General features: G+C 32.6%; 1 protein-coding gene across 7 annotated transcripts in view; it reads left to right on the top strand.

Annotated features, from left to right (window-relative positions):
- Positions 1-20,224, top strand: part of LOC129788141 (protein held out wings) — a 55,833-nt gene that overhangs the window by 13,440 nt on the left and 22,169 nt on the right. For all 7 annotated transcript variants that reach the window (XR_008750291.1, XR_008750290.1, XR_008750289.1 and 4 more), the window contains exon 2: positions 8,714-8,847. Coding sequence is in view for 3 of the 7 variants with exons in the window: in XM_055824164.1 (XP_055680139.1) it covers positions 8,714-8,847 (134 nt within the window). In the remaining 4 variants the exon portion in view is untranslated. The remainder of the gene's footprint in view (positions 1-8,713; positions 8,848-20,224) is intronic.

Raw genomic sequence — 20,224 nt, 5'->3', positions numbered from 1 at the left:
TCCATATTATTCGTTTTTTTATTTTTGTTTTATAGTAACAGGGTGAAGAAGAAATTGGAATTTAAATGAAATTTTGTGGAATTTAGAGACAAAATAAAAAGAATAAAGAATTTTGTGGGACGAAAAAGTTAATTGCATTGTTGGTTGGAGTGAGAGAAAAAGGGAGATTTTTCATATAATTTGAGGGAGAGAGATAAAAAATAATAAAAACAACAATAAAGCGTGTGTAACCCAATAAAAATGACTGCCGTGAGAGTTTTATAAGAGACGCACTCTTGAGAAGTCTCTACCAGCCAAGAGAGAGAGAGAGAGAGAGCTTTTTTTATATATATATCTACCTAACATTGTACATAAGATTGCTGGCTGAGAGATAGAGGAGTGAGCTTGTGAATGGGTGAGTGAAATACATAAAGGCGCATATTGGAATTAAATACACCGCCAGTCAATTTATACACAAAAATTTTCACAAATTCCCCATCTGATGGATTTTCATTGAATTTTCCCCAATTTCCCACTAAATTTGGAACAATTATTCACGCCAATGTATCACTTTGGGGATGAAACGTCTGCTAAAGGATAAATTCTTCAAAACTTTTGAGCTTTAGGGGTTCAAATGGAGCCAAAATGCAATCGGGTGTTTGATTTTGTGATTCGTACACTCAAAACAAGTTGGAATTGTGTGACGCAAAGGAGTTTCATGTGAATTTGAGTGACTTGGGCAGCATCTCAATGAATGAATGTCGTGAGTAAAGCTTTTTTTTTCTTCACTGCTCCATACACAATTCTTCATAAATGACAAAATATGCAACTTTTCTTTGCTCCCTTTTGGAGCCATATACACACAGAGTCCATTTTTGGGGTCAAATCTTCCGCAATATTGATTCATAATGTGAATTGAAATGAATTTTCCTTTTAGTTCAATGAGAAGATCAACCAAAGATTAAAAGCAAGCAACAATAACAAAAAATAATATGTAATAAGATGAAGTCGATGTGATGAGAAAAATTAATAGTGGAGGCGGTAAGAGAGGCAATTTTGTAGACAAAATAGGAAATTTGTGCCAATTTTTTTGTCAGCACCTCCTCCATCTCATGATTTCTTGCGCAATTTTTCACGATCAATTAGTTTTTTTCCTCGTCTCTCTCTCTTAAGTCTTTTTTTTTCAATCGCAAAATGTTCTATTTTTCAATTAGTTGGTATACCACAATCGTGGCATACCAAGTATTGTAATCGTCGGAAAAACCGACCACCTCAGATCGGGCTCAAACTTGGTATGAGCACGTTTTAGACATCCTACATTACGAAAATGGTGGTGGAAAATTTTTGATCCGGCCGGTGCGCCAAACTTTGCCTTATAGCTCAAGAACGGTAACAGATAGAGACTTCCGGTTTGAAGTTTTCTATAGAAATGTGGGTGTAAATTTTCATTTTTTCGCATTTTCAAAATCCAAGATGGCCGCCATCCGCCATTTTGAAACACCGTCAACCACTTCCCTTATAGCTAGAGATCTGAAATTTTAGTATGTTGTAGGGCTTAGTGAGACGTTTTCATCAACAAATCATACTTGAAAATCGGTCAAGCCGTTTAGCAAATATGGCGGTCTAAAGCAAAAAGTGTTTTTTCGATATAACTCGAGAACGGCTTGACCGATTTTGACCATCTTGGTATCAAATGAAAGGTATCAAGAAGCCCTACAACTGTCTAGAACATTCCAAGTTCCAAAAATGACCGCAAGAGGCGCTAAAATCAAAAACAAAAATTGCCTAACTTTAAGGGGCAATATCTCCGAACATCTGTTATCGTTTTCCTTTAAATTTTGATATGTTATAGCCTGACTCAATATCTATCACCAGTCCGAAAATGAAGAAAATCTATGTCGCCGTTTAGAAGATATAGCCATTTGAATAATTCTTGAATTTGAAAAGTTCTAAATGCCATATCTCTTGAACCGCTTGTCCGATTTTGCCCATCTTAGTATCAACTTAAAGGTTTTTGCAAAACTCTACAACTTTCTAGAATATCAGAAACCTCTAAAACCATTTCTTCCGGACAAAAAATGCCAAAAACTGTTTTTGTAAAACAATAAACCGCCATTTTGTGTTCTGGAGGTGACCTTGAAATGTTTCTAAATATATGTCAGATTATGGCTTATTTCAATACCTTTCCATAACTAATCACGAAATTTCTGTAGGTCTAATAGAACTTAAGATATAAGCATTTTAATCTGTCAAATTAAAAAAATTTACAAGAAAATCGTCTTTGCCTACTATACTACTCACAAATTAAATTACAACGCATAGACTGACCCATCCGCGTTGTGGTATACCAACTCTAATAACTGGACGCGTTATGATTGACTTTATATATGGAATGACATAAATGGGTTTCACGATAGGAACATAAATGGAAGACAAATCATCCACAGATGTAGAACAATAAACAATTAAATGCTCTATGTGTGGAGAGAATAGCTTTATGTGAAGGATTTTCACTTCCCCTACATGGATTTCAAGGGGATTTATGAGGCGATAGAATCATCAAATGAGTTTATACTCTTGGTAAAAGAAATATTATACCGATGAAAAGAAAATTTTGAAAAGAAATTAAGCTAAAGGGGTTAAAGGAATTATTGAAAGTTATAGATTACTGGGAAAAATATTATTTCCTTTCTTTTCGGAAGTTCTAGAAAAATTTCATTACTTTTTTGGGTTTTTTGCATAATTTGGGTGCTAAGGGTAATGAAGAGCAACATCTGTTTGTTAAAGTAGCGATTGGTCATTACAATTTCTCAAAATTTCACGTACAGTACACTTTCCTGAATTTTTGGATTGAAAATTTTCAAAATTTCATATCCGGAAAAATTCTATTGAACTAAACACATGAATATTCATTGAAAATTGTACATTCTGTGTTGAAATAAAGAAATTTTTATTACAATTTATATCTGGAAAATGTTTTCTAAGCTACTGGTATTGAAATTTTCAAAATTTCATTTCTTAGAAAAATTATATTGAACTACAAAAACTAAAATTCAATGAAATATATATGCAATTTTATTGTTAAACAAATAAAGCCTTAATGAATTTGTAAAAACAAATTTAAACAGTTCATGAAAATCAAAATTTCATTGCTGGAAAGTTTGTATTCAATTCCAGGATCAAAATTTCAATAAAAAAATATGAATTTTTGAAAAAAAAAATTTTGCCTTATTTCCTGAAATCTTTAGAAAATATTTTCAGAAAAATCAGACTGAACTATTGAATGATTTTTGAGGGAGCAGTGTACTTTTATTAGGCCCTCCAAAAAAGTAATTAATTTTTCTTGCAAAAATACTTTTTTTTTCTAAAAGAAAATATATTCCTCTCTACATTTGTTATAAATATTTTTTCTCTATTTTTTTTATTCTTATTTTCTTGGCATCTATGCTAATTTGTTTACCATCTGCAATGTGGGGAAGAGTGTCGATGAGAGGTGTGAGTAATGTTGTTGTGCAAAATCACTTTCACCCATTTCGATACCACGCAGATAATCATGATGGAAGAGGTGCATAAAGTGGGTAAAATTAATAGGATTACTTCATTGCTTTTTCTCAATTTATAGAGCTAAAATGGAAATACATTTATATTCTTTCGACGCCTCTTTGTGCGCACATTTAGGGGAGGCGGGGGGGGGAGATAAATATTTCATATTAACTAAATCGTCGTCGCTACACAAAAGAGGTGCTTTTTATCCATCACACCCACCCATTGATTAATAGGCAGTAATTAATGGGATGCAAAACAATTAACTACCAATTGATTTCTTGACCTTTTTATATGTACATTCCATCAGAACTTACGATCAAGCGCGATCGTGTCATTAATGTCAGTGGAGATCTCTATCACAATTTGCACGCCCATGATCTTTTCACAAAAAAAAACTCATAGCTTGTCGTGGACTAAATAAAGCACAAACTTTTTTTTTTTGGACGTTTCCACCTTCCAAAAATAGGTGGCAAAGGGTTAACAAGTAAGGGGTTTTTTAGTACACACCGTTGGGAGCTTAAGATTTGGTTTTTTGGGTGCTTGAGAGAAGAAGAAAAGAGAAGAAAAAAGAAGTAATGAAAGAAAATTACCTAAAAGTTTAAATATACCAACGAGATGTTTTAAAATGAACAAGAATTTCATGAGTTGGTTGTTTGTTGAAGATGAAGAAAATTCATTCGCGCCTCCAAAAATAGACTCCCACAAGTCTCTACGGTTTTTTTTTACTTTACTTTACTTAATACATTCAACGTGCGCCCCCCATTCAACTCGATTTTCTCTCTCTCACACAGAATAATTGTTCAGTTGGGTTTGTTTTAAGAAATTTAAAAGAGAAAAAAATCCCTCTGAAAATGTCTCACAGAATTTTGTTTCAAATGGACGGAATAAAACAACTATACATAAAAAAAAACATCAATAAAATTAATTTTCCATTGACTCTTGCCGCTTACATTTTCATTCAATGGCACTTTTTTCCGTCCATCAAACAGTATGGAGTATATTGAACTAAATCCATTTGTAATTTAAAAAAATTTACATGTCACATTTTGGGTGGGTTGAATAGCAGGGTGAGGACTGCTGGCTGACTCTGAGAGTGAAGAATAATGTAATATGGATGTTAGGAGAGATGTTTAAAAAGATTTTCAATCATTTTATCTTCCCACTCGCGCGATATTGAAATTTCTTTTATGCTTTTCTTTTTCTCCTTAGAGACTTTTTTCTTTCATTCATTTCCTTCCATATGGTCGGAATTAGTGATAAAATCGTATTTTATTGGATGAGTGCGTCTATTTGTGATTTGAGGGGGGTTTGGTGTTGTCTAAATCTATTTTGTGAGAAACGGAAAAGTCATGAAAAAAAATTTATCATGCAGTTGGTGACTGTAAAACAATTAGTAGGGACACATACCCTTTGTTTTTTTAATGATCTTAAAAATTTCTTTAATACTGTAACTTGAGAAAACATACCTGAAAGGAAAAATAGTTAATTTTTTATGAGGAAAGCGATTAAATAAATTACAAAACAGTCTTTCAATTGAAAATTAAAGCAAATGTGTAATTTTTGGTTGGTGTATTGAATAGAGACACTAGCGCCAAATATTCAAAGTTTAAGTTTGAGGAAAAACATTTGGACAAAGAAGGATAGAAATGATATTGATCTTCGAACGTCAAAAAAAGAATAAAAATAAATTATTTTTTGATAATTAAATATCAAAGAAAAAATATTTTGGATTTTTGTATAATAATAAAGACAGCGCCAAATATTCAAAGCTCAATCTTTAAGAAAAAAAAAACATATAAATAAAGAAATGAAAGAAGGAAAAAAATATATTGACCTTTGAATAACAAAAATAAAACAAGAGAAACAAATTAAATTCTCAATGAAATATCAAAATAAAAATATTTTAGGTTTGAGTATAGGATAACGGTACTAGCGCCAAATGTTCAATATAATCTAAATTAACAGAAATATTTAATCAATAGAAGAATATGGATAAAAAAAAAGAAAAAGACCTAATAAAATAATGAAAAAAATAATTTAATTATTTTTCCTTTTTCATTTTAAATTCTTTTTTTTTATTATTCAAAATATTACGAAGAAAAATGAAAGTCTCGTAACTTTTAGGGAATACCAATATCAAGATTGATTAATTTAAATCACAGCTTGTTTTTATTTTTTCTCCATATATGTAGCAAAAGTATCAAATTTCACATTTTTTATACAAGTTTTTCTTATATGTTTAATAATATCATAATTTATGTATATTACAGAAGATCTTTCAGCAAAACTTTACAACAGAAATTAATATTAACATATTGAAGTGATTTTTTTACGTCGCATTAGTTTCAATCAATTGTATCCGGGCTAGGGGGCTGAATTACCTTTCTAATGGATTTCTATGGATTTTTTTTCTTCTATTTTCTTTAATGAGTTAAACAAAGTCGAAATTCTTGCGGGAATTTCACGTGTCTTACGCGAATTCTTTTTTCAGCCATTTGATTGACATAAAATTATGTATTTTTTACCATTCAAAGCAGACATAAAACGTATAAAATTGTAATTTTTTATACACTTTCGTGATCACTTCATAACCCATAAAAATGCTCTTGTTGCACTTCTCGTGGAAAAGAAATTGAAAGAAAAAGTAAAAATTGCACGCAATGAGGACCTTATTACCATATACAAAGACAGAGAGGGGGAAGGGGATATCCTTGGAATAAAAAAATATATATATATGAGAAAATAAATATAGAGATTGACACAAAAATCAAATGATTGTGCAGGGAAGGGAAATGAAATGTGGAGGAAAAAATTGTTATTAAGTGAAATCTATGCCCATAAAGGTGTGTCTTCATTGTCTAATCCCCATTGTGATAGATTTGTGTGTGAGAAGGTTGAATTAATGAGAAATCACTCAACCTTATCAAACTATTTATGTTATAACGTCTCTCTGTCTATTCTCCATTTCGGGGGTCTCTCTCATCATTTAGAATACTATGTAATGTATGTTTGGGATGGAATTTTGATGCTTTAGAAATTCTTCTGCCCACTTTTGATGCATTTTACACTGAAAGATTTGAGTGTAAAATGTGAATTATTCTTCAGTTGATGTGAAATTCCACCTTTATGGGAGATTTTTCAAAGAGAGTGAGAGAGAAATGAATTAGAAAGACAAGTCATTTTAATTTGCCACCGCAAAAGACGGTCGTGGCAAATTAAGAGATCATCGAGGGGAGTTTATCCATCATCTTCTTGCATTGTCTGACCAATTCGAATAATATTTTGCGAGAAAATCTTTAGAGGTATTGTTTGGTTGATTTTTTTTCTTGTTCCTCCTCCATGCAGCAAATAGTTTTTTGCACCTTCCTCTGTCAGTCATCATAATAAAATTCTCAAGATGTGTGGCAATTTCGCCAAGTCCATGTGGTGGAAACAATGGAATTGGGTCTGGTTTCTATTTTCCTACTTTTTTTTAGAGCTCCCTGTATCTCACAGGTGTTTTTTCTTCTTCTCTTTTACACCAGAAATGGTGGAAAATAATTTGTGAAGGTTGATTGAAATTTGTGCGAAATTGTTATTTAATTTTTAATTGATTTCTCATATGAAAATTGATAAAGAGATTAATTTTGTTTTTGTGAGGTTTTTCTTAATCTGGAATTTTTAGTTCCTGGTGGTTTTTTGGGGAATTTGGGACATAAGGAGACTTGAGATTTATTAGATTTTTTTTATAGATTTTTTTTTTCAATCAGAACCATTTTTTTTCTAAAGAAAATCTTGTTAGAATTAAATGTTGAAGAGAAAAAAAAACATTTGAGATAGCAAAAAAGTGAACTACTTTTACAGACATTTCACAAACTACTTTTTTTCTTTTAATTTTTAGACTAATGATATTCATTAGGATCTTTCACTCTCGGAGGTTCTTGAAGAAATTTATTATTGTTTCTTAATAAATTTCCATTGAAATTTTTTTCTCGGACATCTTTTGCGTGATTTGGTGTTGTTGAAGAAGGAGGTGGAAAAAAACTCAAGACAAGAAACCTCAATTTGTGAAGATCACAGATGACTTCTTTTGGGAGTCTCTTCCCGCCGCAATTGTGCGCGAGTGAAGCTTTGTTTTTGTGCAAGAAAAGGTTTTTCGGGGGATTTTTATAATGAAGATAATACTTGAAGGCGCAAAGATTTTTTTTCATTAACTTTTTTTGTATTTACTTTAGGTCGATCTCATAAATTCTTCTCTCTCAAGTCTCCCATCCTCAAATCACAATTGTGTAAAACAGTAAAAATTAAAGTGGCTTTATAAACCACTTTCTCGCCATATATGTGAAGTTACTTTGGCCAAAATTGTGCTGCTGCTGTATATTTTTCTTTCACCTCCATGTGGCTCTGTCGATGAGGCGACATCCATCCACTTCTTGTGCTACGACGACGACGACGTTCAACGTCCCATCAATGCGTGTTAAATTAATTCACGACAAATTCCCTCCTTGGCAAATGTGCAGCAATATGCTTCATGTTGATGAAAAGCAAATGACTAGTTGGTCATTCTGCCTAATCTAATGGTGACTTGAATACTTTATAAGCATAAATGGCGCATCTATGTCTTACAAAACCCCGGAGGAAGGAGGAGTACGAAAACAAAAAAAAAGCACGAGAAAAATAGCAAGAAAAAATGACGTATTCGTGATTTTTGTAGAGTTGTCGCTGTGTACACAATGAGCTCATATTATTGCTTTTTAAAGCTTCAAATATAATTTAAATTTTCTCCATGGCCTTAAAGTTCTCGCGAGTACCAAGGGGAGATGTGCGGGGCAGGGAATGCGGAGAGACCAAAAACCAAAACGTTTTTTTTTTTGTATATACAAAGAGAGCAAACATTGTGGTGTTTTTCATTCTCTTATACTTATATAATTTATATAACTATTAAGAAGGTAACTTGAGAGACACAATTCCCCATCTAAAGCCGAGGAAAAACCATCACAGTGTGTGGGAGTTTACAACAAAAAAAAAACACTAAAAATTTACTCAAAGCAAGGAAAAAGAATTTTAAGAAAAAAAGAATTCTTTTGTGGATTTTATTTGCGTATTTTCCATGAAATTTTCAAACAATGTGCAATTGAATGTTGTTGGTTCTTTGAAGAAGAAGAAAAAAAATAAGCTAAAATTGTGATAAATGTTTGTATTGTTGCAGAAATTGCAAAAGTCAGAGCGTCGCTGTTTCAAATTAATGGCGTGAAGAAGGAACCACTAGAACTTCCGGAAGCCGATGGACCACCAATGACCCTCAATGAAAAAGTCTATGTGCCAGTCAAAGAACATCCAGATGTAAGTTTTTTTTTTAATTTACCTATTTTATTTCTAAGAAAACTCCTGAAAGATTTGCAAAATCTGAAAGTCTATCGATGAAAAAAGAAAAAGAAAATTCATACGGGAATTAATTTATATAAATTGTAATAAAATGAGTCAGGGAGGAAATTTTCTTTTAGGATGTTGTATTTCGTATGTGTGGTTGTGTTAAATCTGTTTAAATGCTATTTTGAGATATTGACTGAAATAGAAACCATACGGTTTTCTCATTATACACACTGTTTTCTTGCAAGAAAGCATACACACAGAGATAAAGTCATGTGCATGGATTCTCATCTGTCACGCCTCAGTTTTTTTTTTGTAAACTTTCCATTTTTATTGGATAGATTTTTTATCAGTTCGAGGGAAATTTATAACTCTCATGGGAATTTCAATTGAAATCTTATCAATTTCGTGTTTCTATTAAACCAATCGGGAAGATATGAATGATGGAATTTTCACAGAATGAGTGTGATTGAGTCTAAATGAATAACGTTTAAAAGGAATTTTTGGTCAAATTTTTGAAGAAAATCATTAATTTTCTTAATTTTTCTAAGGATTTTATGAAGAATAAAATTTAATAATGTGGCGCCCTGCATAGGGGGATGCCACAATAACTATCCAAGAACTTTTAAGGTGAATGAACGTGCATAAAATCTAGGAATTCTTGGTTAGAAAACAACATTTCTTTTTGACTTATGACTAGAAAACTGTCAGGATCTTGATATTAGACAGACTGACTTAAAGACTTTCGCCGAAGGCTTACAGTTCTTAAAATTCTTGGACAGAAAGTTATTCTTATTCATGTTTCATTTTTAAAAATCTTTAACTAAAATATGTTCCGTTTTTATTTGGAAGAGAATACATTCCCTAATACGGTTATATTGCTGATATTCCCAACTTAGGAAAGATACGATTTTCTTACATTTCACGATATTTTGGTTAGAAAAACTTAAAAAATAATCATTAAATTCATTTAAAAAAAATTCTAGATCTTCTAGAATTTAGATTTATCTTTAGAAAACCAATTTTGAAAACTAATTGTCCGTTTATTAGACTAACAACCTGAGAATAAAATCTCTAGACAATTCTTTGTTTTTCCATTGTATGACCTAAATGTACTATCGATCCTAGATCTTTAACTAAACTATCCCAAAATAATAGTTTTCAATGCATGTTTATCTCAAGAAAAAAATTCTTCATTAAAATTAAATTCCATGCAAATGAGAATCCTTCCACTAAAGAGCAGACGATGTATGTATGTATATAAAAAAATCTCTTTCTCTCAACAATAATAAAAAAGAATGTAATGCCGGGAAGGAAAATACATTAAAATTTTCTTTTTTTTTCTTTAACATCACACGCACTTCTTTTGGAAGAAAAATTCAACATCTCAACACACATTTTCATGTCTGTGAGAGAGAGAAAAGAATTTTAATTTAAATGAAAAGGGGTGGGGAGGATTGTCTGAATTTGACGTTGATTTGCGTTTGTAATACAATGTATTTGAATGGAAGATGGAAAATTATTAAAAGAAAAATTGAATATTGATTTGAGTTAAATGCGTATTGGTGTGTGCATTGGGGCATTTAAATAAAATTTTTTGCTTTTAATTTCAAACATGGGCAATGTCTTGTTTGGAGTTTCTTTGCAAACATTATAAAGTTGAGTTGTGTGTGGTGTGAAAAATCTCCTCCATTGCTGCATCTGGTTTTTGTTTGTGTCTTTTCTCCCGCTCAGAAGTGTTGGCACTTCATGCAGTATTTTCATGTATATATAAAAGAGAGATGGATTAAATGAGGGGGCCAACACCCACAGGGTGAGAATGACATGGATTTATCGGAAGATTAAAATGTTTAGGTTAAATCCCAAATTCATCTTTTGCAAAGGAGATGAGGTTCTCTCAGTTGTTGGGGAGATGAATCACATAAATTTGAGGGACGAAGATGAAGATTTTAGCTGTGTTTCTTTCAGACACAGCTTTTGTGTACCGAGCAAAATCGAAAGTCGTCAGATCGGGCTCAAACTTGGTATGAGCACGAATTAGGGTCCCCACATTCCAAAAAACGTATGCGCCAAAAAAATTTTTTTTCCGGCCGGCCGGCCGGCCGGCCGGATTATAAACTTAAATTGCAAGAGAACGGTGATAGATAGAGACTTGCGATAAACGGCAAAGTTTAAATATCGACCTGAAGAAATCCGATTATGAAGTCAAATCCACCCCCCCCACCCCTCCGTCCGCCATTTTGGATAACCTCAAAATTTTGTTTTCGCTATATCTCAGCCCCTATTATAGGTAGAGGTCTGAAATTTTGATATGTTGTAGGGGCCATCAAGAGCTTTCCAACGATACCTCATTTTCGAAAATCGGTCAAGCCGTTTAGTCAATATGGCCGCCACAATTTTTCATCGAAAATCGACCATAACTCGAAAACGGCTTGACCGATTTTGATCAACCCGGGGTCAAATGAAAGATCTCAACAAACCCTACAACTCTCTAGAACATCCGAAGTTTCAAAAGTGACCGCTAGGGGGCCAAAAATCAAAAACAAAATTTTCGATTAGTTTTCGATGAATATCTCGAAAACGACGACATAAATTTTTTTCATTTTTTCATATGTTGTAGCTGACCATATTATCTAGCTTCATGCCAAAAATGAAGAAAATCTATGGATCCGTTCTCGAGATATAGCCTTCCAAAGTTGGCATGTCATATCTCGGGTTCTACAAGTCCGATCTTGATCAACTCAAGCGCAAATGAAAGGTTTCGAGAAACCCTACAAATGTCTAGAACATTGCAACTTCGAAAAATGACCGCAAGAGGCGCTAAAATCGAAAACAAAGTTTTCGAAAATTTCGAACTCGAATTTTTCGAAAATGGCGACATAAATTTTTTTCAGTTTTCGATATGTTATAGCTGACTTCGAGACCTTTAAAACAAAAAAAAATTTATGAAAATCTATGGATCCGTTCTCGAGATATAGCCTTCTAAAGATTTCTTAGGGTATGACTTTTCTACTTTTCCCGACTTTGCGCGTATTTAAATTAATTTGCGTTCTAGTTTGCTCTCACAAAATTGGTACACTGAAAGAAACACAGCTCCCGTAAGCTTGGTCAGCTTACCAGTACATTTTTTCTCTTCATCATGAGAGAGGAGAGATAAGCAACAAGGAGGAGATTGTGTATTAAAATGATATTTGAGGAATTTGATGATCAAACAGTCTTCTCAAATTGTGCGGTGTATGCGTTAATGTTGAAACATTTCGTGAGATTGATGATCGAGAAATGAAGAGATGAATTTGAGAGCAAAGCACAAAAAAAAACTTGAAGACTTGCGAGCGATTAGTGTCCGGAAATGGGGAGTTTCGGACGCTCCCATGATGCGTGATCGTGACCAGTCTGTATGCGTGGAGAAAGATCAGCGACATGGGGGGAAATACTTGTTTTTTTCTTGGCAATTTTCCGGCTACTTGTGAGGTGAAGGAGTCAACAGAAGTGAGTGAGAGAGAGAGTAGGAAGAAGAAAAAAAGTTCACAACTCCACTATCATCAACATTTTGAGTCATTTTTCAGAACATTTCGTGACACATTTGGCGGGCGAAACACGAAGAAATGTTTGTATGTGCGAGCGTACGGCGATTTGTGGGATATTTTTCATTAAAAAATTCTTTTATATGAAAAATTTCTAATTTATGTTCTTCCATATCATAAATTAATGCCACTTTTATGATTCTTTTCTCAGTTGATTTTGATGAAGAGAGAGAAAGAGGAAAATATATCCTCACTTTTTTTGCTTTGCTTGACGTACAGTTGAGTCTCGCTGTACATGGACGACCAAAAACTCTAACATCAAACTTTGATCTAAATTTTCTCTCAAAAAGAAATTGTTTTTCCAAATTTTCTATTGAGGAATCTGAAGTAATTGAATTGAAATGTAGAATTGTTCAAAATAAATTAATTAAATGAGTACAAGTTTTGTCCTCCAAGTGCTAAGTTATAGCTGATAAAGCTTTAATTATAAACAAAGATTTATCTGGAATTTTGATGGGGCTTTTCTTTAAGAATTCTTTTGTTCTGATAACATTTTGAAGAAGTTGAGGCAAGAATGCTAAATTTTAGACCTGATGAACCAGAGAATTACCTTTGAAACGTCATAAAGAATTTAATAGAAATGCTAAAAGAATAATATAGACTATTCTAGGAATTTTTAAAACAATATTCTAGGAGCAATTTAACATTGAAAAAATATATTTTTTGCCATCAATGTTAAGTACTTTTAGCATAAAACATATCATAAGCGGCATGAAGAGGCTGTAGTGCGGGACAACAGTGTAAACTTCTTGAGTGGCATGAGACAAAATTGAAAGCACAAGGAGCACAACATAATGTATTTTATAGGGCGCCATGAAGGCACAAAGTGATTTGTTTTCTTCGTGCAAGAGTGATTTTTTTTATATCAACTCCTTGCCACATATACCAAATTATAGGCAAAGAGATGACAATTTTATAATGCAAAAGTCTCCAAAATAGAAGATAAAAAAAAGACTTTTCATCTCATAAGCAATATGCTGAAAAGATGGAGAAATTTTTGGCGCGTGTTTCCACTTTTTCCGCTCTTCCTCCTATATGTTTCTTCATCTTCCACATCTAACTAATTAAACTATATGACACTCATCTTGTGTCCTTTTGCGTCTTTTTAAACAATAGCTTTTGTCGCGCGACGTCTTCCTTCATTAAGAAAGAATTTCTTTCTATGATGAAGATGAAGAATTAGTTGCTTTTTTCGTTCCATTCGTGCTCCATCATTTTTGGGGTATTGTCTCATTGAAAATGTACTCGAGAGAAAAAAAAATTGCGTCTGCTATGAGGAATCTCCAGCAGAGAGAATGAATTTGTGTGACTAGCGCGTAATTTCTCTAAATTAAATAACGTTCGGTGACCGTCTATTTGTTCAATTTCATCATTTTTCACTAGTTATGTCTATTAAGTATGGACGTTTTACATGTAAGCACACTCTTTTCTTTTTTTTGTTTGAAGCTTCATCTTCTTGCAATCTTGTGGCATGGTATGGCCTCTCCCATCCTCTCTCACCCTCTCACATGTAATGTGTGTGTGACTTAAATCGCGCACTTAGCACACGTCCAGTATAATATGGGAAAAAAAAGAGCCAAGTTAACAATAAACGAGTCATGTTGTGTGTACAAAAGGAATGCGATTTTACGTAATAAATAAAACAGCTTTGCTATGGAAAAATGGCCATGTATGAAGAAAATAGCCATAGATTGAGTCAAATGCTATGTATATAAACAATAAGTTGATCAAATGATTCGTTTGTGTCACTTTATGTGCTTTGTGGAGTTATTGAAAAATTCTTTAAGAAATTAGGGGAGACCGGGGTAAAAATAGTCATTTTCGAATTTTCAAATGCCAATTTCTCCGAAGTTATTAATCGGAAAAATCGGAAAAAATTCTGGTGGAAAGCCCTACCAACCTATAATTTTTGACAGTAATTTGGAGGTTATGCGATCAGTACTTTAGGAGTTAAAAATGAAAATAGATTTTTGGCCCATTTCCCAAACTTTTGCGTATTGAGAAAAACGCGTTTTCCGAAGTTTTCCTTCAGCAATTTTCCAATCTGATATTTTTTCTCACTAGCTGGGTTAGTGCAGAAAACGTTGCCAAGGTGTATTTTTCAATAACTTTTAATGATTTTTCTCTATAATTTTTTGAATCAAAACATACCCCTTGGGGTAGATCTAGTCATCCCATGTAAATCATATGGGAGATCGAAATTTTTGGCATATTTTCTATTCATTTGTTGCAAAATGGCGTGTTTGAGAAAATCGCAAAATTCTCTGTTTTAGTGCGTATAAAAGTGAAATTCCTTGTCGCGGATCAAAAGGTGAGAAGTTTAGCTATCAACTACTATCAATCTCTCAGGTGGAAAATCATTGGAAATGTCGGAAAATTCGGCCGACTTTATTTAGCCTACTGGTGACTATATTTACCCGCCGCGTTTAAAAATAGTCAGAAGCGGAAGGGTTTAGGAAAAGCTCGAAAACTCATATTTCCCGTGGAGATAGAGAAAAGTGGTCTGAGACAAAGTTGTAGGCCAGGAAATTTCCTATAAGAATGACGTATCGAGGAAATTTTCTTGCCCTTGAGGAATCCTGCAGATAAGGATTTATGCAAATTGACTATTTTTACCCCGGTCTCCCCTACTGAGGAATGTAGAATTATTATTTTTTTATTTATTTAAAAATGCTTTTTTAGTGATTATTTAAGTGGGAGCTTTACTCTCTCAGTTTTTTTTTTGCATTTATCTGAGCAGATTTTGAATGAATAAATGAAGGAATGTTCTTGATTTTCTTGTCATTAAATCAAATCAAAACGTCGCTGAGAAACAAGACGAAGGTATTGATAAAAATATTGATCTTAATCGATAGAGATCTGGAAGATAATTACGGAGCTTTCGGGCTGGGAGAGCTTTTATCAGGGCATTAAATTGTAGAAAGGTTCTTAACACTTCTAAATAATTTAATCAAAGAATTAAGACGCAAGGAAACATTCTTTTATTTACTATCTTAAAAAAAATTTAGTTTAAAAGAAATATTAAAGATCTTTTAAAACTCTTTTTAGTTGATTGATTTGGATTTTTATCAGTGTTGTTGGAAGAGTTTCTGTTAAACTTTTGCTTCTTTTGCGTTCTCAAGAACATTTTGAACGAGTTTACGAGCATTTTATCCAACTCAAATGCTAGTTTCTGTTCTAATTTGGTGGGCAGAAGGGAAAGACGGAATGGGGGGATTGCATTTTATACTCTGGGATGACTTTTCTCAATGGAAAAATCAACTTTTCATCTCGATGTCTCTGCGTCAATGGCAAATATATCGATCATTCTCAGTGATTAACTTTTTTTCTCTCTCATTCTTCAATCAATTTCAGAGAATTAACTCGTTAACATGATAAACTTGGGCTTAATAGTAAGAGAAGTATTATGTAGAGTGGAGAATATAGACTCAATGGTTCTCACCCAAACAATTCCAAGTTAATTGGATCAGACACAAAATTTTTCACGGATGATATTAGTTTGTGAGGGGCTTCGTGGAAATTGTAAGTTAGTCATGATTGGTGAGATAAAATAAAATATAAATTATCCGATATTCTAAACGTATAACACCCATAAAGACAATGCCAATCTCTCAATTGTATCCGATGAATATTAATTCTCTCCCGCTAATTAATATTAACGACTCAACTAATTGCAAATGATTGTGTTGTATTTAACCCACAAAAATTTTATTTTTTTTTTATTCTTATTCTTCACATACTATGTACAACGCACATTCCTCCACCCCATATGGGTGGGAAAACCTTGAAATGTGTGATCTTTCAGAGCAACACAGGTCGAGGATTTTCCACGATCATAGAGGAAGTACACACTGAAGAAAAGATTTTCATATGGCGAATTGAGGGGGAAATTTAATACGATTTATGCAGGTTTTTTTTCTTTACTTCTCGTCCGCGTCAAATTCCACAAGATTATTCACTCTTTCGAGTTTCTGTGGAAGTATCTCCTATATAGTACCCAATTTGTCTCCACTTTGAGAGAGTCGTGAGGTTTTTCTGTGAAACAGGATTTTTCTCGATGTTTATGTAATGTTTGGTATTAAGAGCCATGTCGTTGGAAACGTGTTATCTTACAGAATTTCTTTTCTATCCACTATTTGCACTTCTGTTTGAGCCTCTGATTTGAGTTGAGTAATATCTAGATGAGAGATTAAAGTACTCAATGAACTAATATTGTTAAATTCTCTCATTGATTCCTTTCAGTTCTTTCTCAAAAACTTATTAAAAGGCTTTTTAATTAAATCTCAAAAGTTTTTAATTGAAAAGTTTCTTCTTTGTGAACCAAAAAACTAATTTTCTCAACAATAGTTTCCAACTCAGAGCTTGAAATACAGCTTAGCGTGTCTTTCGTGGTGTCATCCTCTACACTTGTTCGCTTTATCATTAATATCAACTGAAGAAAATTTGTATATAGCACCTTCAAGTAGCACACAATGTTGGCACTGTGATAAATTCAGACAGCAAATATGACAATCGCCTTCTTTACGAGCATTTTCTTGTGTGCCTGTGTGTGATATTGTGTGCGGTTTATTTGAGGAAGGAGGTGCTTCTTATATCGCGTTTGATTTTTTTTTCTTCGGGCTCCCCAGAAGCAGAAGAAAAGACAACAATACCAATTGATTTTCTTCTCAATTTATGATCTTTTTTTTTCACATCTCATCTCCTTCTTCTTCGCCGAAAGTCGCCCCCCAAAAGAATTGTGTGTGGAGAATGAAAAAGATGAAGAAAAAATTGGCTGTTTTATGAATGCGAGTTTTTATTGTGGTGTCTTCTTGCTTAATCTTTTGCGATGAAATAGGATTTCGCGTCTATTTGGCGTGTGTGGTGAACGTTTGGAGTGCAAACAAACACAGTGGGGGACAATGAAATGGAGCAATATTTGAATTTGCAAGAAATTAAAAGCACTGTCAAGGTAATACTTAAGAGACTTGGAAATTTCGTAATTTTTGCATTGGAATTTTTCAAGAACGTCTTTCTTGATTTTTTTTGTTTACTTCAGTATAAGTGTGAAAAAATTTATTTATATTTTACGGTTTAAGAATTTAAAGAAAAATTACATCTCTTTTTGAATTAGCATAGAGGCATAAAGTAATAAAAAATCTTCAATACTTTTAGTACTGAAATTACAAAATGTGCAATATTATTATTTTTATGATGGTTTTAATAGTCAAATTGGCCACGGTGGCCAGTTTTGTCCTTCATGTGTTAAGTAAGGCTAATTTTATGAGATTCCCTATTTTTTCTCACTGGAATTGTTAAAGAAAAAAAAATTCTCAACCTTATTAAATTTACTTTTAAATGTACGAAGAAATTAATCTTCAATTTAAACTTTTACTTCACACATAATACACTGAATCTATTTAATTGACCACCACTGTTTTTTCAGCATGGGTTGGGAGGGAATGAGAGTAGTGTATGTATGAAAAAAAAGTGATTGTTGAGATGTTGTTTATTATTCCATGGAAATTAGATCCTCGATGAAAATGTAAAGTATCTAAAGCAAACGATCATTGGTGTGATCTCCAAGCGATATACCGACCCATATTCCACAATTATTTGTTGACTAATAATATGAAATTGTAACTTATTATTTGCAATTTTATATTATATATGCATTTTGCTCTTTTATTAATGTGTGATGGTGTATCTAATATCACTTTGAGAACTATCTATATACATATATTTTTTGCATTTTGTCCATTTTGTACATAATGTATCAATTCAGAATCTGTAATAGAGTTGTGTTGTGTTGCATATAAATTAAAATAATAAAATTGCGCCAAAAGGGAGAAGTTCGTGTGGGGGAGAAGAGGTGTGATTGGAGATCTTGTGTGGTTGTGTTATGTTTATATAATATATAACTTCTGTGAGAGATTGAAGAGGAAAAAAAAGCCACACCCCGCCACTATTTCCGATTGAACAAACATTTATAAGTTGGCAATTTTCCATCAATTATTTTGATGGAAATGAAAGACGAAAAAATATAATTATAAAGCGTAAAGCCACGATCAAATTATCATTCAGTACACATCGATAGACACAATTGAGACATTTTGCAGTTTATTTAGAAAAATAAAAAGCAAATAATGTGCTGTGTGATATGAGACAGAAAGAGAACCTCAATGAGACTTTTATTATTCTTTTAATTTGCATTTTATGACGCGTCCTCAATCATTCCTCATCCTCTCATATACCTACAAAGTTTAGATCAGAGTTTTCTCGTGCAATTCTATTTCATTATGTGTGTTGCATTCTTCCCTCTCTCTCTATGTCTGTTTGGGAATTTCCCTAAAGACATTTGTGACCTCTCACGTTGTTTTTATTTCACATAAATTGATCGATGGAGAGAAAATCTCGTGAAATATGAGAAAATTGAAATAATAAATGTACATAAAATAGGGTTCATTTTGTAAAGAAGCTTAGAGGCTTAATAATTTCCCGAAATTGAGATTAGGATTAGGGTCTCTAAAGTACAATACAAAGCGATCAAAGGCGGTCTTACAAAGTGATCGTTGATCTTCACTTTTGCGATCACTTTATGTCTAATGTTTTCTTTCATCCAACATAAATCACAAAAAGTAAAGAATGGAAAAATTGCTGTAAAATACGCAGATGAGAAGATTATTAAATAACTTTAGCGTTGAAAGAGAAATGATCCAAAGGGTTAAAGTGATCTTCAATTGCAACACGATCTCTCAATCATCGACAAAGTGTTAAAAAATAATGATGAAGATGCATTTGCGAAAAAGTATCTGATATAGCTGTTGGGGATATTGAAAGAAAAAGAAAAGCATAATTTTTGAATTATTAGCTTGTGATGAAAAAGTAGTTGTGATGCAAAAGGCACGATCGCCTACACACAAAAGATCGCACAAAACGTTTATTATTTAGTTATTGAGGACTTATAAAAATGTTGTAAAAGTAAAAATATTTCTAAGCTCAAAGGGTTAATTATTGAGTTGTCCCATTGAGAATTAATCTTTTTTTCCTATTTAAATCATTTTTTCCCATACGATTTAATCCTAGTAGATTGTAAATATTGGACGTAAGAATAGAAACGTGAAACATTAGAAAAGAAATGTCAGAATTAGAGCAGATCAAATGTTTAAAAAGAATTGTGAAGAATTAGTTTAAAAAAAAGATTAAAAATTAGAATAGAAACATTAAATTTAGATAATGATTTCAAAAATTAAAACAGAAACGTCAAACGTAAGAAAAGAAATGTCAAAAATTAGTACAGAAACTTCAAAGTTAGAAAAATGTGAAAAATTATTACAAATCAAACGTTGAAAAAGGAGCGCCAAACTTAAGAAAATAATATTTTGATTTGATTTATTCTCTCAAATGTCAGCAATTATGACAGAAACGTCAAACTTTATAAAATAAATGTCAAACATTAGAATAGAAAAGTCCAACGTTAGATAAAAAACTTCGAAAACTGTTTTTTTTAAACATTGTCTTGAAAATATTTTTAATTACGCTTATGCTAATTTTTTCTTAATTATTTATTAATATTTCTCTCTCAGATAAGTAGTTTTTTTACGACGACTAATCACAGAAGAAAATTCTAACAGAGATTCCATGAGAGTGGTCTTTTGTGGTTAATCTTTGGCAAAAGGGGGATTCCATGGGTATAGGTAATAAACCCACCAAGTTTGATTGAAGTTTGTGGTTGTATCGTGCTGGGAAAAATGTAAAAGAAATCCATAGAGTACGTCGGCGACGAT

This window comes from Lutzomyia longipalpis, chromosome 1 (genome assembly GCF_024334085.1).
Source record: "Lutzomyia longipalpis isolate SR_M1_2022 chromosome 1, ASM2433408v1".
Classification (NCBI taxonomy): domain Eukaryota; kingdom Metazoa; phylum Arthropoda; class Insecta; order Diptera; family Psychodidae; genus Lutzomyia; species Lutzomyia longipalpis.
Note: the sequence above shows the minus strand (reverse complement) of the source record. Positions and strands in the feature narration are given on the sequence as shown.